The sequence below is a fragment of the Festucalex cinctus genome, chromosome 12, assembly GCF_051991245.1.
Source record: "Festucalex cinctus isolate MCC-2025b chromosome 12, RoL_Fcin_1.0, whole genome shotgun sequence".
Taxonomy (NCBI): Eukaryota; Metazoa; Chordata; class Actinopteri; order Syngnathiformes; family Syngnathidae; genus Festucalex; species Festucalex cinctus.
This window is the reverse complement of record NC_135422.1, coordinates 19301259-19320443: the sequence shown is the minus strand read 5'-3', so window position 1 is coordinate 19320443 and position 19185 is coordinate 19301259. Positions and strand designations below refer to the sequence as shown.

Here is a 19185-nt window from a genome sequence, read left to right as displayed (position 1 = left end):
GGATGGTCGGAATTTAGTTCTGACCTGAAAGCGTTCGAGGCGAAAATAAACAACCAAAATGGCAGATAGTGGTTAATAGTTATTTTTATTTTGGTTCCTAAAACTCATTTTTGACCGCCAGCAAACTTACCTTCTCGTAATTTTGCTTAATTTAGTGTTTTTATCTTATTTCATAAGCATTCCATACAGTTCAGTAGTTCACCGTATAATTTCATGCCGGGGAGATAGCGGCGTACTGTTTGAACTCTGAAAAGTCCCAATTCCGACCGTCGTTGAATGCAGCATTAGGCATCATTTCAAAAATGAATTTGAACTTTTTTTTTAAAAAAAAAAAGGATGTTTGCTATTAGTAATTGCATTTTATGAAAATTACCCAAGTAATACATTGCATTTAGTGCCTACAGTAAATCCCTACTTTACTCGTCTTACTCTATTTTCTTTATACATTTGGTAAATATTTTTTTGTGGTATAAATTTATTTTGCTCTTTCAACAAATTATGTTTGGATGTGTTGTCATTATGATCAAACCGATTCCATCTTTCTTTTACAGAAACGTGCGATTCGTGTCATTTGTGGTTGCGGATACAGAGACCACACCCATCCATTATTTGTACAACTAAAAACATTAAGAGTTAATGATTTGATGGAGCTTAATCGTCTCAAATACAGACACACAAGGACATGCTGATGAATTATTCTACAGGATTGCTATATTGAAAGCGTCTTGACCGCTTGCTGTCATTTATTCTGTGTTATTATTTTTTTATTGTTGTTGATCAGGGGCAGATAACATAAATTTGACTTCTTTCTGTCCATTTTCATTTCTCTTTTTTAATAGAATGAAATAAATTGCATTGATTAAAGACCGTAAAAATGTTGAAGTGCAGTGTTATAATTTCAATAGAAAAATTAAATAAATAAATAACCGCCGCGATGAAGGGGGTGACTGTAAAGTGAAGTGGCAGTTCGGTCCAGTGATCCAGTCCGGCCATTTTGCCGACCGGCTGGAGCAGCTAGGCGAAGGGGCTAAGCTAGGCTAGCTGAAAAACTCCTCCAAGGTTTCCGTCATTTGCTCCCCCGCTTTTTTTCCCCCCCTGCTCGGGTGTTCATGTTGTTCTTCACAGCAGCGGGGCATTTTTCTTACAAACAAGCACACATTCTCCACGAGCGTCGAATTTTGTAGTCGCATTACCGCGTTACGATTTGCATTCACTTTGAGGCGCGGACTGGCTCCCTGTTAGCCGTTTTAAGCTAGCAGCGAACCGCGCAGCCAAAATGGCGGACAACGAGGATGAGAGCGGGTCGGGGAGAACAATAACAGCCGCCGAACCTCCTCGCTCCCCGGCCCAGACCCACGCCGCTGACTCCACGCAGCCCGAAGACGCGGCCCCGCCGGAGCCCGTCGCCCCCGAGCCGACCCAGTGTACGCCAGTTGCGGTAGCCGAAGAGCGCGGGGAAAGCTCGCCCGCGGCGCCCGGCGAGCATCCCGGCGAACAGGGCCAGCCCCCCGCGGTGGCGGAGTCTCAGCTGGTGGAGTTTTTACAGACGGAGCAGAGCATCCTGGTGGGCGCCGAGTTCTCCAGCCTGGCCGCCGCAGACATGAGCAACACCACCATCATCTACGTGCAAGCGGACGGCAGCCTGGTGGAGGGCTCTGGGCTGACCCCGGAGGAGCAACAGGCTCTGCTGGAGCAGCTCAGCAAGCAGCAGGTGGTTCAGGTGTCGGACAGCGAGGCCGCCCAGCTACTCCAGCAGAGCCAGACCGTGAAAAGCGCCCCCCTCCACGGCGCGGCTCTCAACCCAAGCCAGCTGCAGCAGGTCATCAGCCAGGTGAGCGGCAAGACCCAGGTCCAGACCCCGCAGCAGACGGTGAAACCGATCGCCCAGGTCCAATCCCCGCGGCAGCCGGTAAAACCGATTGTCCAGGTCCAGACCCCGATGAAACCGATCACCCAGGTCCAGACTCTGCAGCAGCCCGTCAAACAAATAGTCCAGATCCAGACCCCGCAGCAGCCGGTCAAACCAGTGATTCAGGTCCAGACCTCGCAGCAAGCGGTCAAGCAGCTAGTCCAGGTCCAGACGCCACAGCAGGTGGTGCAGCAGGCGGTGAAGCAGCTAGCCCAGGTCCAGACCCCGCAGCAGGTGGTAAAACAAGTAGTCCAAGTCCAGAATGCCTCCCAGCACCTGAAGAGCGCTGCGCAGCAGGTTGCTTTGCAGGGAAGCCCCAGCAGCAGCACCACTACCACCACCACCGTCCCCTTGACTCAGTCCAAGGTAAGCACACGACACAAACAAACAATTGATCGATTGGTGCACCCCGAATTGAAACCTTGACTTTTTTTAAACCACTGTAAACCCACAACCCGTGCAGATTTTGGGGAAATCGTTTTGTTTTGTTTGTGCTGCTCACGTTATCCCATTATTAGAGATTATTATTAGGTTTACCTTTATATTTCTTCTTTGGTACATTAAAGTTAAAAAGGTTTTCTTCTTCGGTTGTTGCTTCAGGTCTTTCTGGTGCACTGCTGTTGATATAGCGCCTCCATAATGGCGCAACACTGCAACTGCAATTAAAATACGTTCCTCAATCAACCCAGCTGGAGCTCTGTGTTGAGCGATATCAGTGGCTCAGGCTAGTGGAGATGGCGAGCAAATTGGGCGGAGGCGGCCGCCTCTGAATTTTGTACACAGGAAAAACCCATGACAGAGTATATTATGATTGGTAGCAAGCGGCAAAATTATTCAAGCAATGAATCCAAATTACATGAATTTTATGTCCTGCCGTAGACCAAGATTCAGATTTCCTTTGATTAATCGACCAAAAAAAAAAAATTCTTCCTGAATGTTGATTTCCTTTTATGCCTGCAGCCGGAACCACCAAAAAAAAAAAATCTTCCTGAATGTTGATTTCCTTTTATGCCTGCAGCCGGAACCAGTCAGGATCCAGATCCAGGCTCCTCCCAAACAGGAAGTGAAGCAGCAGCACAACAACCAGACCGCCAATCAGCCGCAGGTGACGCTGTCGACCAACGGCAGCACTCAGATCATCCACATCCAGCCGATGGTGGCTCAGCAGGGCCAGCAGCTGTTCCTGCAGCAGAACTTGGGCGACGCCCCCATACAGCTGCTGCTCCAGAGCCCCGCCCCCGTGGTGGGATCTTTGCTTCCGGTGGTCCACAAACTCCCGGCTACCGCGTCGGCTACCATGTCCACCGCCTCCGTCGTCACCTCCCCTGCCAAGATCCCGCCCACCCCCTCTGCCACCGTTAAACTGACCAATGTGTCACTGCTCAAGACCCCCACCAACGGCACCGCGCCACCCCCAAGTAAGAGTCCGGTCAAACAAACCACCGCCGTGCCGGCGCAAGGTAGCGCCGCCGTAGCGGGCCCACAAACCGTGGCTACTCCCCCTGCAGCCAAGGATCGAGACAAGGAGAAAGCGAGGAAACAAAAGAAGAAAGAGAAGAAGGCTGTCAAGGTGCAGACCAGGTCGGGCCGAGTCTCAAGACCGCCCAAGTACAAAGCCAAAGACTACAAGTTCATCAAGACCGAGGACCTGGCCGAGAGCCACCAGTCCGACTCGGATGACTACTCGGACATGAGCATGGAGGACGAGGACAAAAAGGGCGGCGGCGGCCAGGATGGCGGCGACCCCTCGCTGGTCTACAGCCACAAGTCCAGGTCGCACCCGTGCCAGACCTGCAACAAGGCCTACATCGGACAGGGGGGGCTCAACCGACACTATAAGCTCAACCCCAGCCACGGAGAACCCGAGCCGGCTGGAGACGTGCCGCCGCCGCAAACCCGCGACGACGATGACGCCGGCGACGACGTCGGCCAACCGCAAACGGTCGACGCGGAAATGGCGGACGTGACGATGCCAGACGCCGCCATGGAAGAGGAAGTGAAGGAGAATCCTGCTGCCACGGCAACCGACAAAGTACCAATACTCAAGTTAACTCATTGAGTAGAGTTAGTTTTGTTCCATTAGCGCTACATGCTAAGCTAACAAACTGCTCGTTCTGTTACTCTGCCTGCTAGTTATCTTGACATGCTAATTAACAGATCTTTATGCTAATGAGCTGCCATTCCGTTACTACTACATGCTAACTAGTAATACTAGTGTTCCTAATTAACTCTGTTACTCTGCTTGCTAATTAGCTTGACATGTTAATTAACAGGTCTTTATGCTAATTAGCTGGCATTCCCTTACTGCTACTGGCTAATTAGTGATACTAGTTCCTAATTAACTGATTGTTCTGTTACTGCTACATGTTAACTAGTAGCTAATTCCATGACCTGTACATGCTAATCATCTCAACATGCTAACCATTCGTTTACCTCTGCTTGCAAATTAGCCGAGCGCCTCGTCGGCTCAGGAATCGGGCCCAGCGGCATTCGCTGGAGGCTTCCGGGGCATCTACCACAGAGGTCCGGGCAGGCCCCGCGGTCGAGGACGAGGGAGGGGTCGAGGGCGTGGGCGCGGCCGAGGCCGTGGGCGCTCCCTGGGGGCGCCGCCCAAGGTGAGATGACTTTGAAACGTTAACACGTTGAAATTAAAAACTGTAAACGACTCACGAGTCAACGTGCGCTGAAGTTCGTTCAGGTGTCGGGAAGCCTCATGGGCCGGCGGGGACGCCGGCCCGGACGGCCCCCCAAGCTGGATGGCGGGGTGGCGAGCGGTGGCGAGTCGCAGGTGGAGGGCAGACGGGAGCGACTGCAGGAGGTTTGCCGGATTTCTGTCTGGTTTTTTAAGCATCGTGCGTGCGTTTCCGTGACGACCGCCGTTGTCCTCCGTCTGCAGCTGGTGGATCAGTGCGAGGACGAGGAGCTGATGGACATCGTCCTTCCTCGTCTCACCAAAGTCTTAAGTGTGTGGGAGATGCTGCTGGCCAAGGTAATGAACGCAAACGCACGCCAGTCCAACATTTCTTGCTTTCCCGTTGACGGATTAAAAACATCCATGGCAGTGAATTATGGAGGACCAAAACTGCATTTATTTACTTTGAATTTTGGCAGTTCGGCACATTTGAATAACATTTTAACTTGGCAGTATGGACCTGAACTGCCAAAATTCAAAATAATTAAATGACTACAAATGAATAAATAAATGACTAAATAAATAAATTACTAAATACATAAATCGCTAAAAGTAAAAATAAAAAAATATTAAAAAATTAAATACAAATGTATTTATATATAGTTTTCGTTCTTTTTAGTTCCATTTATATATTTTTTTGGAATATAGTTTTAAAATATTTTTTTATATCCTTATTTATATTCTCTTTGTCAATTACTAATTTAGTCATTTATTTATTTTGAATTTTGGCAGTTTTGGTCTTCCATAGTGAATGAATTAAATGGTAAAAAAAAAATTGCTCAAATTTCACACAAGCGGCAACATATCTTAAGTTTACTTATAATAAAAAAACAAACAAACAAACTGGCTTTTAGATCAAGTAGTGAGTCAGGCTGAAACTCCTCAAATTTTTGTGCACTCAACGTTGAGTGTCAAGGCGTCAAAAACGTCAATCTGTGTTCCAGGTGGAGCGGACCGGACCGCCTCGTACTCACTTTCCCGATGTTTACCGCGAGTTCGAGTCCCTGCAGGCGCACGTGCGACAGGCCGCACAGGATTACATCGTGGCGCCACTAGGAGGCGCCGCGCCCCTGGAGATCAGGAACATTGAGGTGAGGACGTAGGATTCAGATTGCAATGAACGACTCCGAGTGACTTTGAAAATTCAGTACGTGAAACCAGTTTTTCGTTAGCAATTTGAAATTTGGCAGGCGTATTAATCAGGTCGAGACTCACAAAGCCTCAACTGAAAAGGGCACAGAAATTTTGGTTTCAACAGCGTATTTTTAGGCTTCATTTTGTAAATAAGATGAGTTATTTTGAGAAGTTTGCAAAAAAATCAACCCCCGAAGCAGTTCTCAATTGGCAGCAAGAATTTTGGTCATGAGCAAGGTTATTTTAGTGAACTAAAATGAAACAAATAACATAAAACAAAAATTCAAAAAACAAATTCGTTGACAAAATAAATACGAAAATGCTTTAAAAAAAAAAAAACGACAACTGAAACTACATTTTATGTTTATAAAACTAAAACTAACTAGAATTAGAGCAAAAATGGCCTTCGTTTTTGTCTTTGGTAATTGCTTGAATACATGAGCCTTTGGGGATGATTTTAAATATGATTTTAAGTCGGTTTATTTTGATTAACTGGAAATAAGGACAATTGAAAATGTGTCGCACAGAAGTGACATCTAGCAGCAGCCAATAGAAAAGCACCAAAAGATGTCACTCGAATGTTTTTTTTTTTTTTAAATATAAGTAATACATTCTTTAAAAAAAACAAATACTAAAACTAAAATGAAGCATTTATTAAATAAATACAACTAATAAAAACTAACAAAACCACACTGAAAACTAATTAAAACTAACTCAATTTAATAAAAAAAACAACTCAAAACGAAATAAAAACTTATAAATAAAATAAATTTAAAATAATCAAAAAAAAATTCGTCTCTTGTAGACCGTTTGACTTGTCAATCTGACACGTACTTGGCATGTCTGTCGTGAGCAGGAAAAAAAAAAATAAAAAATCTCAAGAAAGCAGGAAGTCCATCAACTTGATTTCACGTGACCAAATTGGTGTCCATTTTGGTCCATTTCCAGGGGGTCCTTTAATTCCCTTAAATCGGTTTGACTGAACATTTTAGTCACCAAGTCCGTTGTGAGTAAACCGATGAAAAAATCCATGGCTTGAAAAAAAAAAATAAAAAAAATAATGATACTTGATCTCAGGTGGCGCGCTCGCTGGGCATCCTGGACGAGGTCAACCGGATGAAGGTCCTCCCCGGCGCGTCTTCGGCGTCCAGCGTCAGCAACAAAAGTAGCCGTTACATGGAGGTACGCCCAAGCGTGTGTGTTTTTTTTTTTTTTTTAACCTGATCTCCGCTTGATCCCCTCATCCCCCAAAAAAATCTTTTGCCCCCCCAGAACTCCAAGATGCTGCCACCGTCCAAACGCTTCAAGATGGAGAACAGCGTTCCTCTGCAGCACAACGGTATCGAGAGAGCGGGTGCGTTGATCAGAGCGGGTGGGGGGGTGGAGCCTTGGGCAAATTGAAAATGTTGACCTCTGACCTTGTAACCAACTAGTTGTGACCCCTGCGGTGACCTCGGTGGCCCCCGTGACGCCAACGTCGACACCCTGCGCCGCCACCGTCGTCGCCGCATCCTTGACGGCGCTGCCGCCGATTGCCAGTCAAGCTAAAGCGTGAGTGAAGCTCCTCCCACAAGTAATGCGTCCAAAAATGTTTCAAACATGGACATTTTTTTTCCCCACAATTTCAAGAGTTCTCAGTTGTGTTTAATAAAAGTTTGGACATTCTTGTCTCACAATCTATTTTTTAGACCCCTGTAGTGATTTATTTTATTTTATTTTTTTAGATTATTCCCGATTTGGTCCATTTCAATTCAATCGATACTAATTATGGAACAACAATTCCTCTTAAAAATCAAGGGAATGATTATTAAAAACTCCACAAACATTAAATTCCAAATAAAATTTTGCGGCGCTTTAACTGGTTAAATTATTTAATTTATTAATTAATGAAAGTTATAAAATCACTTAAGTGTTACACAAACATTGACATCAGCAAGGATGAGATGACAATATTTTCATAATTCTAATTGAATAATTTTCTGAATGGTCGTTTTAAAGTTCAATAAGTCGGGTCTTTGTCAAATAGAAGAAAATACTTTTAAATTCATGTTAATAAATTTCAAGACAACAGGTAAGAATACAAAAAAAAAAAAAAAGGCCGGATGAATTTATGGGGAAAAATATAAAAATAACCGATTTATGGTTTTATGAATCTATTAGGCTCAAGAAGAAAAAATCAATAGCTATTATTTTTATTTGTTTAATTTTAATTTAATTTAAATATAAATATTTAATTTATTGTTCAATGTTTTTAAACACAGCCAAAAAATTATCAATATCAAATAGCAATTATTTAATTGTTTTATTTTAATTTTATTTTATTTAAATATAAATATTTAATTTATTATTCAATGTTTTTAAACCCAGCCAAAAAAATTATCAATAGCAAATATAAATTATTTTTATGTTTTATTTTAATTTAAATATAAATATTTAATTTATTTGATGTTTTTAAACCAGCCATATCCAACGCAAAAATAATCTAACCACACCTGCCAAAAAGATTTGATTGTATTTTCCCAGTTAGAGGCAGCACTTCATTTAAAAATCGAATTCATAAAAAAATTGTGTTAAATAAAATAGAATTAATTAACTGATTTGGGCCTTAATTAAAAAAGCTCCAAAACATTTTATAAATATTTACAATATTATATAAGCACGTTTTCTTAAATTAAAGGGATACTTGACTCATTGAAACATTTTCAGCAGTAAAAAGTGAATATCTTGTCTATAATTAATGGTGGTGACTTCATTATTTACATTCATGTACAATTAATACCTTTAAAAAGTAATTTTTCTACTTGCTGTCTGCCAACTGATGATATCACCTGTGCTGAGGAAGTAGGTAACGACCAATCATGGCTCAGTTTACTGACCACACCCAGAAAACAGGTGAGCCATGATTGGCCGTTAGCACAGGTGATGTCATCTTCAGTCGACAGCAAGTAGAAAATTTACTTTTTAAAGGTATTGTACATGAAAAACAATGAAGTTATCCAATTCATTCTGGACAAAATATGAACTTTTCACTGCTGAAAATGGTTCAATGAGTCAAGTATCCCCTTTAATGTAAGATGCATTAAAAAAAAAAAAGTTTTTATTGATTTTTTTTTTTTTTTTTTCTGGTTCGTAATGAATTTAATGGCGTTTGCATCCTTTTCAATGAGGTCACAAAAACGAATTCATCTGGTGAGTCAAAGTACCTTTTCCGCACTCATCTCCCCCTATTTGCTCCAGCTCCACTGGCCCCGCCCAGACTCCTCCAGCTGCCATCCCCATGGAGGTGACCACAGCCGAGCAGCAGCAGGCGACGGAGGCCCAGGCCCCGCCAACGCCAACAACAACAACGGAGGGTCCGGCGGCCCCGGAAGGCGAGAAGCTTCCGGAGACATGCCTGGTGCAGGAGGGCCAGGAGATCTACATCGAGACGGACGGCCTGAGCGACGCCGACGGCATCGTCATCGTCAACGGGCCCGACGGGACCACCATGCACATCCAGACCCCCGACGGCGTCCCCTTGGAGGCCGTGCAGGCCCTGCTGGGCATTGAGGCGGCCGCCGACCCCGGCAAAGCCAGCTGAACCGGACAATCGCCACACTTGAGAATTGTCTGGAACGAAAGTCAGCGTGTGGAACTTTTTGGAGAAAAAAAAAAAAAAAAAAATTCAGAAGAAAGTCTGCGATTGGTCGTTTTAAGTGGCTTCGTTCCGATGACGGACTTTGTTTCAGAACCTTCCGTGGGGGGAAAGCAAGATGGACGCCCATTTGTGGACATGCATGCTCACGGAAGTTGTGTAAGAAAGCAAAAGCGGCTGATTGGACGTTGTCACGGAAACATCGAGAAGAAAGTCTGTGACTGGCGGTCTGGCTTGTTTTGTTCCAGAAAGTACTGTGAGCCGGCCTGCGTACGGAATGTCCTGGTGGAACCTTCTGGGAGAGGAAAACAGCAATTGGCCGATTGCAGACTTTCTTCTGGAACTTTGTGGGGGGGAAAGCAGCTGATTGGTCAATCGCAGACTTGCTTTTTGTAACCAAGACTCTGATTGGCCACTCAGGATAAAACCGGCAAAAGAGCCAATGGCAGAACTTTCAAACGGAACTCTCCTTTTTAAAGGGATACTTGACTCATTAAGACATTTGTCAGCAGTCAAAAGTTCATATTTTGTCCAGAATCAATGCCTCATTATTTTTATTGTACCTTTAAAAAGTAAGTTTTCCAGTAGCTAACGACCAATCATGGCTCACCTGTTATCTTTTTTATTGATTTTTTTTTTTAATGGTTTGATGTCAATGGTCTAGCTCACTGAGCTGAATTTTTTTATTTTTTATTTTTTTAAATATTTTTTAATGGTTCGGTGTCAAGTGTCTAGCTCACTGGCCTGATTTTTTTTTTTTTTTTTTTTAAATCACCTTTATTGAACCATAGAATAAGTACAAAACAATGCAGCTCACCTGTTGTCTGAATTAGGTAAGCAAACTGAGTCATGATTGGTCGTTAGCTACTTCCTCAACACAGGTGATGTCAGCGTCAGGCGACAGCAAGTGGAATAATAATTACTTTTTAAAAGGTATTAATATAAAGTTATCAAATTCATTCTGGACAAAATAGAAATTTTTCACTGCTGAAAATGGTTCAATGAGTCAAGTATCCCTTTAATTAAGTTCCTATTTATTTCTCCACATCTTCGCCATCCGAAAGTTTTTTCCGAGCACGCCGGACAGATGAATTGATTTTTAAGAGGTCGTTGTAAATGTTTTTTTTCATATTTACGATGTTAATATGTAGATAAATGTGAGAAAAGAAGTTGCACTATTTTTACGACTTTTTTGGGATAACGCTTGCTCGTTCGTGTATGCCCGTTTTGCGCCTGTTGCTCTCGTTTTTTGTTTTTTTTCCCCCTGTTTTCACAATAAAAAAAAAGCGGTTGTGTCAACCAGGAAGGTGTCGCTGGCCCGTCTCCAGCAGGACCGCCTCCAGGGCCAGGCGGGCGCGCTCCGGCACCAGCGGCTGGTGGAGCCAGCACGAAAGGTAGACCAGACCGAGGTCCGAGTTGGCGCTGTGAGCCACTTCGTGGAGGAGGACGCGCTTGAGGCGCAGCTCCGACGTCAACGACTGCAGCAGGATGGCGCACGTTGACACTGACGAAGATAAAAAAATAAATAAAAATACAACTTTATATCCCCTTTTCTTTCAAACATAGTCCAAAACAATCAGCCAACTGGCCGATTACTTTCCCCTTAAAACGTTACCGAAGAAAACAGAAGTTTTCGACGCCGTGAAAACTACCCTGAATGCACCATTTTGCTTGTGTAGCATTAGCAGCTAGCAAGTGTCTAGTCTGTTATTTTGGCTATTCTGTTGAACCTAAATGTCCTTTAAGTTTTTTTTGTTGTTTTTTTTAATGACACCGCAGTTAGAGTTAACTGTAAAACTAAACACACATCAAGAATGACATCCCAAAAAAAAAAAAAGTATATTTAAATACAAAATATACTTCGTTTTAAAACATCACTAGCCGAGCGCTAACAGGAAGTGAGTAAATGCTAACAGGAAGTTAACTGTTACCATCGACTTTGGGAGTGTTTTTCCTTCAAATAACGAATATCCACACATAAATGTTGTGGGAACACATACTCACAGATAAGATAACATTACACAAAGGCACAAATTCTTCACAATGTGTGGGGAAAAAAAACAAGTTATTTGAACAGAATTCAATCGCAACTTTCTTCTGTACTCACTTTTAAGTGTGTAGCCCAATTGATGCACGGCACCACACTGCCCCCAAGAGGCCAAAACGCACAGAAAGTATTTGTTACTGTTATTTTAGTTCATTTTCGTATTTCACTTTCTTCTTGTTTTATTTTGCCTTTCTTCAACGTCTCTTTCTGTAGCTCCTTTCACACAATATTTACTTTTTAAGAGTATCATACCACCTTTCTGCAACATTTTACCTTTTTGTATACCCTTTCATGCTGCCTTTCTGGTAGATTATTTTTTCTGTAGCTCCTTTGCACAACATTTGCCTTTCAAAAACCCCTTCCGTGATGTCATTAGCAACATTTAAATTTTGATAGCCCCCCGTCAAGTTTTTCTTTACCAATTACCTTTCACTAGCCCCTACAAAGTCCACCCGTATCTTTCCGTAGCCGCTTTCATACCACTTTACCATTTTTCAGTATTGATAAGAGAAAAAAAAATAAAAAACTACTAAAATAAATGAGGGGGGGGAAAACTAAACCAAGACAATGCATCACAAATGACAAATCGTTTCTTTAAGCATTTATCTTTCTGTAGCCCCTTTCACACTGCAACATTTGCCAACAAACATTATCACAACGCTAAAATAAAAAAACTTTTCTAACCCCTTTTACGCTGCATTTCTGCAATATTTACTTTTTTTTGTAGCCCCTTTCATACTGTCTTTCCAGAACATTTATCTTTCTGTAGCCCCTTTCAAAATCAATCTTTCAACATGTACCTTTCCACTGTGAAATGTATCAGTGTTGACTTTCTACAGGCCCTTTCACGCTGCCGTTACCTTTTGGTGGCCCCTTGCACACTGTCGCAACTTCTCCCTTTACTGTAGCCTTTCACCCCGTCCATCAAAACTAACCTCGCTCGTCTGTGCTTCACACGTGTGATTTTCGCAGAACGTCTGTGTGAAAGGGGCTTGTTGAATTGACCCGTAAGAGAAAGCTCACCAAAGTCTTTGGCGCTCCAGCTGTGGAAGAGCGGAACCTTCCTGCCCTGGGGCCCAAACCGAAACTCGTCCAGGTCCACCAGGCCTCGCTGGGTCGCCATCAGCCGCTCCATCTTGGCAACGATGGCCGCCTGACAGGAAGTAACTTACGCGTTTAGACCAATCAAACGCTCGGAAACTTCCAACAATTTTTTTTGGGTCACCATTTTATCGACGACGCCCTCCAGCTTCTCGCATTCCTCCCGAAGAGGCAAATTGGCCAGCACGAGATCCCGCGACCATCCTTCCGTCTCGCCGCTGCAACAGGAAGTGGAGAGAGAGGCGGCGATAACGTTAGCACGCAAGCTTGTTGACGTAAGATGAGGAGCTTCATTTGGAGAAAATGTGGTGCTTTGGCGCCATCTTGCTGCCATGGAACAAAGCTGAATTGAGTTGAAACGAAAGCAGGGCTGTTGACTCTTATCTGGTGGCAAGGAACTATGTAGAGGTTAAGTTTAGGAGCTTTATTTAGACAAAGATAGTGCCTTGCCGCCATCCAGTGGCATCTTGGGTTCAAGGAATGTTTACGGAGTTGAAGTGCTTTACCAAAAGTAATTATTTCTTTGCCATTTGGCATCAAAATGACTTAATATATGTTTAGATATTTATATTATATTTATGATATTTTTAGAATGGATTATTCAATCGATTAGAGTCGTCCGATTCATTTTAATTTAAGCAGTAATAAATGGAATAATAATGCATATATTTGTGAAGATTGGGGTCAAGTTGTATTTTACAGTATCAAAAAATATATGCAGAATTTCAAAAGTTACTTCATATTAAAAAATGAGATAGCTCTGAATATGAAAAGAAGAAAAATGCACTGAACTATCACCAATGTCTCACAAATGCACTGATGCCACCTAGTGGCAGAAAAATGACATCAACACAAATCGATACCACGCTTGTTTTTTACAGTACATCTTTTTAATTTGTACTCAATTTTAGGAATTATTAAATGACCGTATCAATGATTAAAAAAACACACAACCATATTTCTATTATTTTATTTTTTTTCCCCCACTTATGTTAACAAGAGTATGATTTTTTTTTTGGTATATTTTATTGTACATTTACAACAGATATAGTTAACTATTAAAGTCATGTGATTAATTAGTATTAAAAATTTTAATGGCCTGACTAGTGCTGTCACTATTAAATGTTTTTTAGAATCAATTAATCTATCGATTATTCAATCAATTAATCGGATTAATTTTAATTTTGCATTAACGTGTATTACAAAAGCCCCCCCCCCACCCGATTAAAGTTTATTAACTAGTGATTCATGTTTATTTTGTACTTCATATTAGTACCATTTTGAATTAAAAACATGTCTCCAAACGATTACTCGATTATTAAAATAGTTTAATTTGATAATCGATTACTTGTCAATTAATTTTGACAGCTCTACAAGGAACTTCTTTTTTAGACAAATGCAGTGCTTCGCTTCCATCCTGCGGCATCGGAAACTATGTTGAAATGAGTTGAGGTGCTTCATCGAGACAAAAGTAGTGCTTTGCCGCCAAAATATTTCTCTGTGTGCGCGGCGAATTGACATATAACGACCTGCTTCTCCTGGCGTTGATGATGTTTCTTCCGATGGTGAAGCCTTCGTCATTGAGCTTCTCCCAGCGCAGCATCAAGTTGTGCCAGTCGGCCGCGTTGTCTTTGAGTTTGCGTCCACTTCCGGTGACGGCCGAGCACTTCCGGTTCACGTTGGTGACGTCGCCTGGTTAGGGAAGAGAAGCACAAAGTCAGACAACTCTCAGTTAGTTGACTGGCACAAATATTTATGTTCCCTAACATTGAAATAGAACTTTTCACAATATATTGATTTAACTTTGTGCAGCCCATTTTTAAACAATGCTTCAAATTAGCAATTGGTGAAATGAGGGACACAAAATCGATTATTTTTGTTTTAGGGCTAAGCCGAACAAATACTTGATTACCTAAAATAGTCACCTGACCTACTACGTCACACTCGCGAGTTATAATGTAATGTCACCTCACAAAAACACACGTTCGTGTACTGGCAAGGCATTTTATGTTATTTATTTACCTTCCATGTGTTAAGAAATTCCCGCACGTCGCACGTTGACTTCCTGGATTTTTCTTCGTCGGTGAGTGTCCAATGCGTCGTTATTGCCCCCTACAGGCGCTAATCATTCATGGTTCAACGGTATGTGGGTTAATGAGATTCATTCGCTTTAGGCCGTGGGGTGAACCCCCAAAAAGTGCCTAGAAAATGAGTTTCGCTCCACTGTCTGGGCACTACTTGTTCAATGCATTTTTTGATAGATAATACCCTTCTGAACTTTGGGTTAAAAGTTCACCCAATGTTTTCCTGCCCCAATTTTGTCACAAGCCAGAAATGCATATATAGGTAAATAACAAAAAACGAAAATCTTGTGCTGCAGTTTTTGGTTTTAAAACGTCTTACATTAAATTTGGCAACAGAAAATCATTCCCAGATGTTATAAATACATGTACCTAACATCAGAAACAAGTATTGGTGGTTTGGTGCAATCATGTGAATTTAGATCATTAAATTTGTGCCAAAAAAAACCAAAAACGCTTCAACTGGAAGTGACACCAGCACACGAATGTTACATTTAGCAATGTTTATGTTTCATATATGAAAACAATTCACAACCTACTACGTAATGAAAGGTACACAAGAAGCAGCATACATCGGCCAAAAATACTACCATGCACCACAAACCTGGAACAAGGCAAAATGGACTAGATGGAAATAGATGCATTCAGAGCCCAGATTATTATAACATATAGAATATTTATTAAAGTATCAGATTATGTCATCACAGCATGTCATTTAGACCCCCCCCCCCCCCATGCCCGACACACAAAAAATATTAATAATAAAATAAAAAAAATCAAATAAAAATCTAATGTGCATTCACAATAAAACCATGGAACTTCAATGGAACAGCTTTGTTTTGGGCATTTTTTTGTGGAAAATGGAATACAGACATTTTTATTTTTGCTTGAAAAGTGTTAAAATGGAGAGTTAAAATCTTGATAATGAAACAAACAAAATGGCAGATTTTACATACATTTTACAGCCCTGCACTGTAAAGTGTCCTCGTATGCCCTGTGATTTTCTACTTGATGTTGTACCAGCTATGTGTTAGTGTCACTTTCTTGGCTTACGTCAGTAGACTCAGTAGTTGATGTATCTGATGAGTGAGGTACCCTGTGTAAAAGTTTGTCAGTTGTTGATAATGTCTCTACAAAAACCATTTCAGAGGTGTTGCTCAAAAGGGGTGTGAAAAACCAGCTGGGGGAAATCACGCCTGAATCTTCTGTTCAGTATATCCTGCCTGAAATAGAAAATTAAAGGGAAAGATGAGCACAAGATACACATATTCACATCACACTAGGGCTGCTCTATTATGGAAAAAAATAATCATCACAATTATTTTGGTACTAAATGAAATCAAGATTATTCAAAACAATTATATTTTGTTCAATCAAGAAAATATTTAAACATTTGAAAATAAGACAATTACAATCATATAATATATAATTATGTAAGTTGCTTTTGGATTCAACAAAATTCATAATATATTATTATTATTATTATTATTATTATTATTATTATTATTATTATTATTGTTATTATTATTATTATGTTAGCAAAAATTTGAAGTTGGGGTGCAGTGTGTGCAGTAAGCTAGTTTTGACACGGGTGTGTGGTAAAATAACTCGTGTGGGCGTGCCACAACTCAAAATTAGTATTATTAGTGCTGCAGCTATCGAATATTTTGGTATTCGTATATCCTACTGAAAATTCTAGTGAATAATCGTATATTTGGATAGAAATAAAAATACACCTATAGGCCTATATACTTTCTTGGTCAAAGAACAATTATAAATACAGAAGACAAAAAAACACATTTGCATGTAATAATTAACAACCAACTGTTTTTCATTTTTAGAGAATCAATTTTATTTATTTATTTATTTCATCATCTCATCTGCCTGCAGCAACCCGCCTTTACACAAAAAAGAATTACATTATAAGTGTTATTGTCACATCACCTCTTTACAGTATATGCATATCACAGATTTAAGTAAAGTAAAGTGTTTGTTGAGGTTGGTGAGAGAGAGTTTGGGGGAAAAGGGAGGGTGTAGCTGTGACTCTATTATGACTCTGATGGGCACAGGTAACCCGAGTTTGGTAACAACTGTTGGATTCACTCGATAAATCATTCAGCAGCTCGCCTTTTTAATAAACTATAGCCTTAAAACTTAACCTAGCAACAAATTATTTTCAACCCTAATATATATATATATATATATATATATATATATATATATATATATATATATATATATATATATATATCACTCAGACAATCCAGTTCAATTTGCATAAAAATACGAAATTACAAATTCCTACACTGAAATAAAAAAAAAAATAAATAAAAATGGACAGACTTCAATTAAACAAACTCGATAATATTTTCAAAATATTTTGACCTTTTTTATTATTTACAAGTTTAAGAGACTCTATGTAATGATTAATATCAACCAAAAATACTTTAAACCATGGATTAAATTTGAAAAATTTAGCTTTGTGAATGTGAAATTTCCCTAATAAAATAAAAAGACCAACAACATTACAAATATCTGTATCTTTGTATGTAAACCAAGTAATAATACTTTTCCCTTTAATCTTTACAGTGTGACCAGTTTTTTGAAAATTGCTCTATATCATTCCAAAACCTGAAACTAAAAGGACAATCATAAAAAAGATGAATTACAATTTCCTGAGCAGTTTTACAAAATGTACATCTCTCATCTACACTGACAAATCTTGACACATATACATTTGTAGGATATATATTATGTAAGATTTTTATATGTATTTTCCGGACTTTGTTGCATAATGTTTAAAAGGAACAAGCCACGTTTTACGCCAATTTATATTTGCAAATTGAGAGTTCCAGAAGAATTTCCCACGAGGAATCACTTTCCTATGGTTATAAAAACATTTCCTTATATGACTGTTAGTACATTTTTTACTCATAAGATCTCTACCATTAATATAGAAATTTGAATTTGGGATATTAACTTCTTCACCTGTATAGCTTTTCAGCAATTCTAATATACCACTTGATATGCTTTTCACAACAAAATTAAATTCTTGAGATTTGACAGGGAATTCTTTTTCTCTCAGAAATGTTTCATAAGTAATTAATTGCCCATTTGAATTAAACAAATCCTTTAAATATATAATACCCCTATTCACCCAATGTTGCATATATAAAGATTTATTCCTTTTAGTAATATTTGAATTGTTCCATATAATAGCTCTATGAGGAAAGAAGTTATGGGAGTAACACAATTTCCATGCTAAAAGAGCCTGCTGATGAAAATTAGAAAGCTTAATTGGTAATTTTGTAATGTTATAGTCACACTTTAACAGAAAATACAACCCACCAACCTTTTGGAAAATATAATAAGGAATAAAGTTCCATAGTGATAATGGAGCTTTTAAACATTCTTTAAAGGTACGATTCAAATCCATGAAAACCAATAATTCCAGTCCCCCTTCAGCTCTTGATCCAGAAAGAAGTCCTTTTTTTTTTAAAATGATGATGCTTATTCTTCCACACAAAGTTCATTAACATGCTATCAATGTCCTTGGCTGTTGAGTCTTGTACACAAAGTGACAGAGCAGGATAAACAAATTGTGACACCCCTTCAGCTTTGGTTAAGAGGACTCTCCCCAATATCGAAAGATCCCTTTGAAGCCATAAATCCAAAATAGCTTTTGTTTATTTCAGTTTTGTAGCAAAATTATTGTGCTGGCGTTCTTTTAGTATTCTTACAAATATAAACACCAAGATATTGACTTTCTTCTTCACAGATATATCACACAAACTCTTTTCCTCGGTTTGTGCTATATACAAAATTTCACATTTTGACTTATTTAACTGTAAGCCAGATGCCATGGAAAATTGTTGAATCAAGAACAAAGCATTATCAACCTGATTTTTATCCTGTAAAAATATAGCTGTGTCATCTGCTAACTGAGTCACTTTAATTTCCTAATCAAAAATAGAAATCCCTTGAAGAGTTGGATTATTTAAAAGATGTATTGACAATAATTCTGCTACAATTAAAAACAAAAAAGGAGAAATTGGACAACCTTGACGAACAGATCTTAAAACAGGCAACCGTTTAGTCGTACAAGGATATAACATAACACAGCTTTCTATATTTTTTTTTAAAACATTTGAATAACCGAAATGAAATTTTGGCCAAAACCAAAATTATGAAGAGCATTAACCAAAAACTGATGTTCAACTGTGTCAAATGCCTTATAAAAATCCAAAAACAATATAAGTGCATTTGAATCAAGATATTCAGAGTAATCAATCAAAACCAGAATTAATCTAATGTTAGAACTAATATGTCGATTTGACATAAAACCAGTTTGCGTTTCTCCTATGATTTCACCAATATTTTTTTTAAATCGTTTAGCAAATACTAAGGAAATAATCTTATAATCTACATTTAATAATGTAATGGGTCTCCAATTTTCTATTAACAAATGATCTTTATTTTGCTTGGGTAATAAAGTAATGAAACCCTGTTTCATGGTTGTAGACATTTCTTTTCTTTCTATGCATTCTTGAAACATTTCAAATAAAGGATTTTCTATGAACTCCCAAA

The 19185-nt window shown here is 39.7% G+C and overlaps 2 protein-coding genes across 4 annotated transcripts; one reads left to right on the top strand and one right to left on the bottom strand.

Moving 5' to 3' along the window:
* The first annotated feature begins 965 nt into the window (after positions 1 to 965).
* On the top strand, positions 966 to 10671 carry znf839 (zinc finger protein 839). The gene is made up of 10 exons (XM_077538504.1): positions 966 to 2275; positions 2928 to 3941; positions 4360 to 4524; positions 4599 to 4727; positions 4806 to 4898; positions 5546 to 5692; positions 6813 to 6917; positions 7008 to 7089; positions 7169 to 7286; positions 8973 to 10671. The coding sequence occupies exons 1-10, from the start codon at positions 1277 to 1279 to the stop codon at positions 9313 to 9315; spliced, it is 3195 nt and encodes a 1064-aa protein (XP_077394630.1). The 5' UTR covers positions 966 to 1276; the 3' UTR covers positions 9316 to 10671.
* Positions 6368 to 14705, bottom strand: cinp (cyclin dependent kinase 2 interacting protein). Of its 3 annotated transcripts, none has more exons than XR_013287520.1 (6): positions 14540 to 14705; positions 14047 to 14209; positions 12642 to 12735; positions 12440 to 12569; positions 7154 to 10873; positions 6368 to 7061 (listed from the first exon to the last, which is right to left on the bottom strand). XR_013287520.1 is itself a non-coding variant. In XM_077538505.1 (5 exons), exons 1-5 carry the CDS (start codon positions 14544 to 14546, stop codon positions 10665 to 10667), a joined length of 603 nt encoding a protein of 200 aa, XP_077394631.1. In that variant the 5' UTR covers positions 14547 to 14705; the 3' UTR covers positions 6368 to 10664. The 3 variants fall into 3 exon arrangements, 1 of the variants encoding a protein (XP_077394631.1); XR_013287521.1 differs by having other exon boundaries at positions 6368 to 7299; positions 8939 to 10873; XM_077538505.1 differs by having other exon boundaries at positions 6368 to 10873.
* Between the last annotated feature and the right edge of the window lie 4480 nt (positions 14706 to 19185).

What these genes read in the sequence shown, in the direction of transcription:
- znf839 (XM_077538504.1), top strand. Translation starts at nt 1,277, where the DNA reads ATGGCGGACAACGAGGATGAGAGCGGGTCGGGGAGAACAATAACAGCC. An exon ending in CTGCCACGGCAACCGACAAA is followed by an intron (nt 3,942 to 4,359) that starts GTACCAATACTC and finishes CTTGCAAATTAG; the next exon opens with CCGAGCGCCTCGTCGGCTCA. An exon ending in TGGAGATCAGGAACATTGAG is followed by an intron (nt 5,693 to 6,812) that starts GTGAGGACGTAG and finishes ACTTGATCTCAG; the next exon opens with GTGGCGCGCTCGCTGGGCAT.
- cinp (XM_077538505.1), bottom strand. An exon ending in ATCAACGCCAGGAGAAGCAG is followed by an intron (nt 12,736 to 14,046) that starts GTCGTTATATGT and finishes TTCCTGTTGCAG; the next exon opens with CGGCGAGACGGAAGGATGGT. An exon ending in AGGGCGTCGTCGATAAAATG is followed by an intron (nt 12,570 to 12,641) that starts GTGACCCAAAAA and finishes ACTTCCTGTCAG; the next exon opens with GCGGCCATCGTTGCCAAGAT.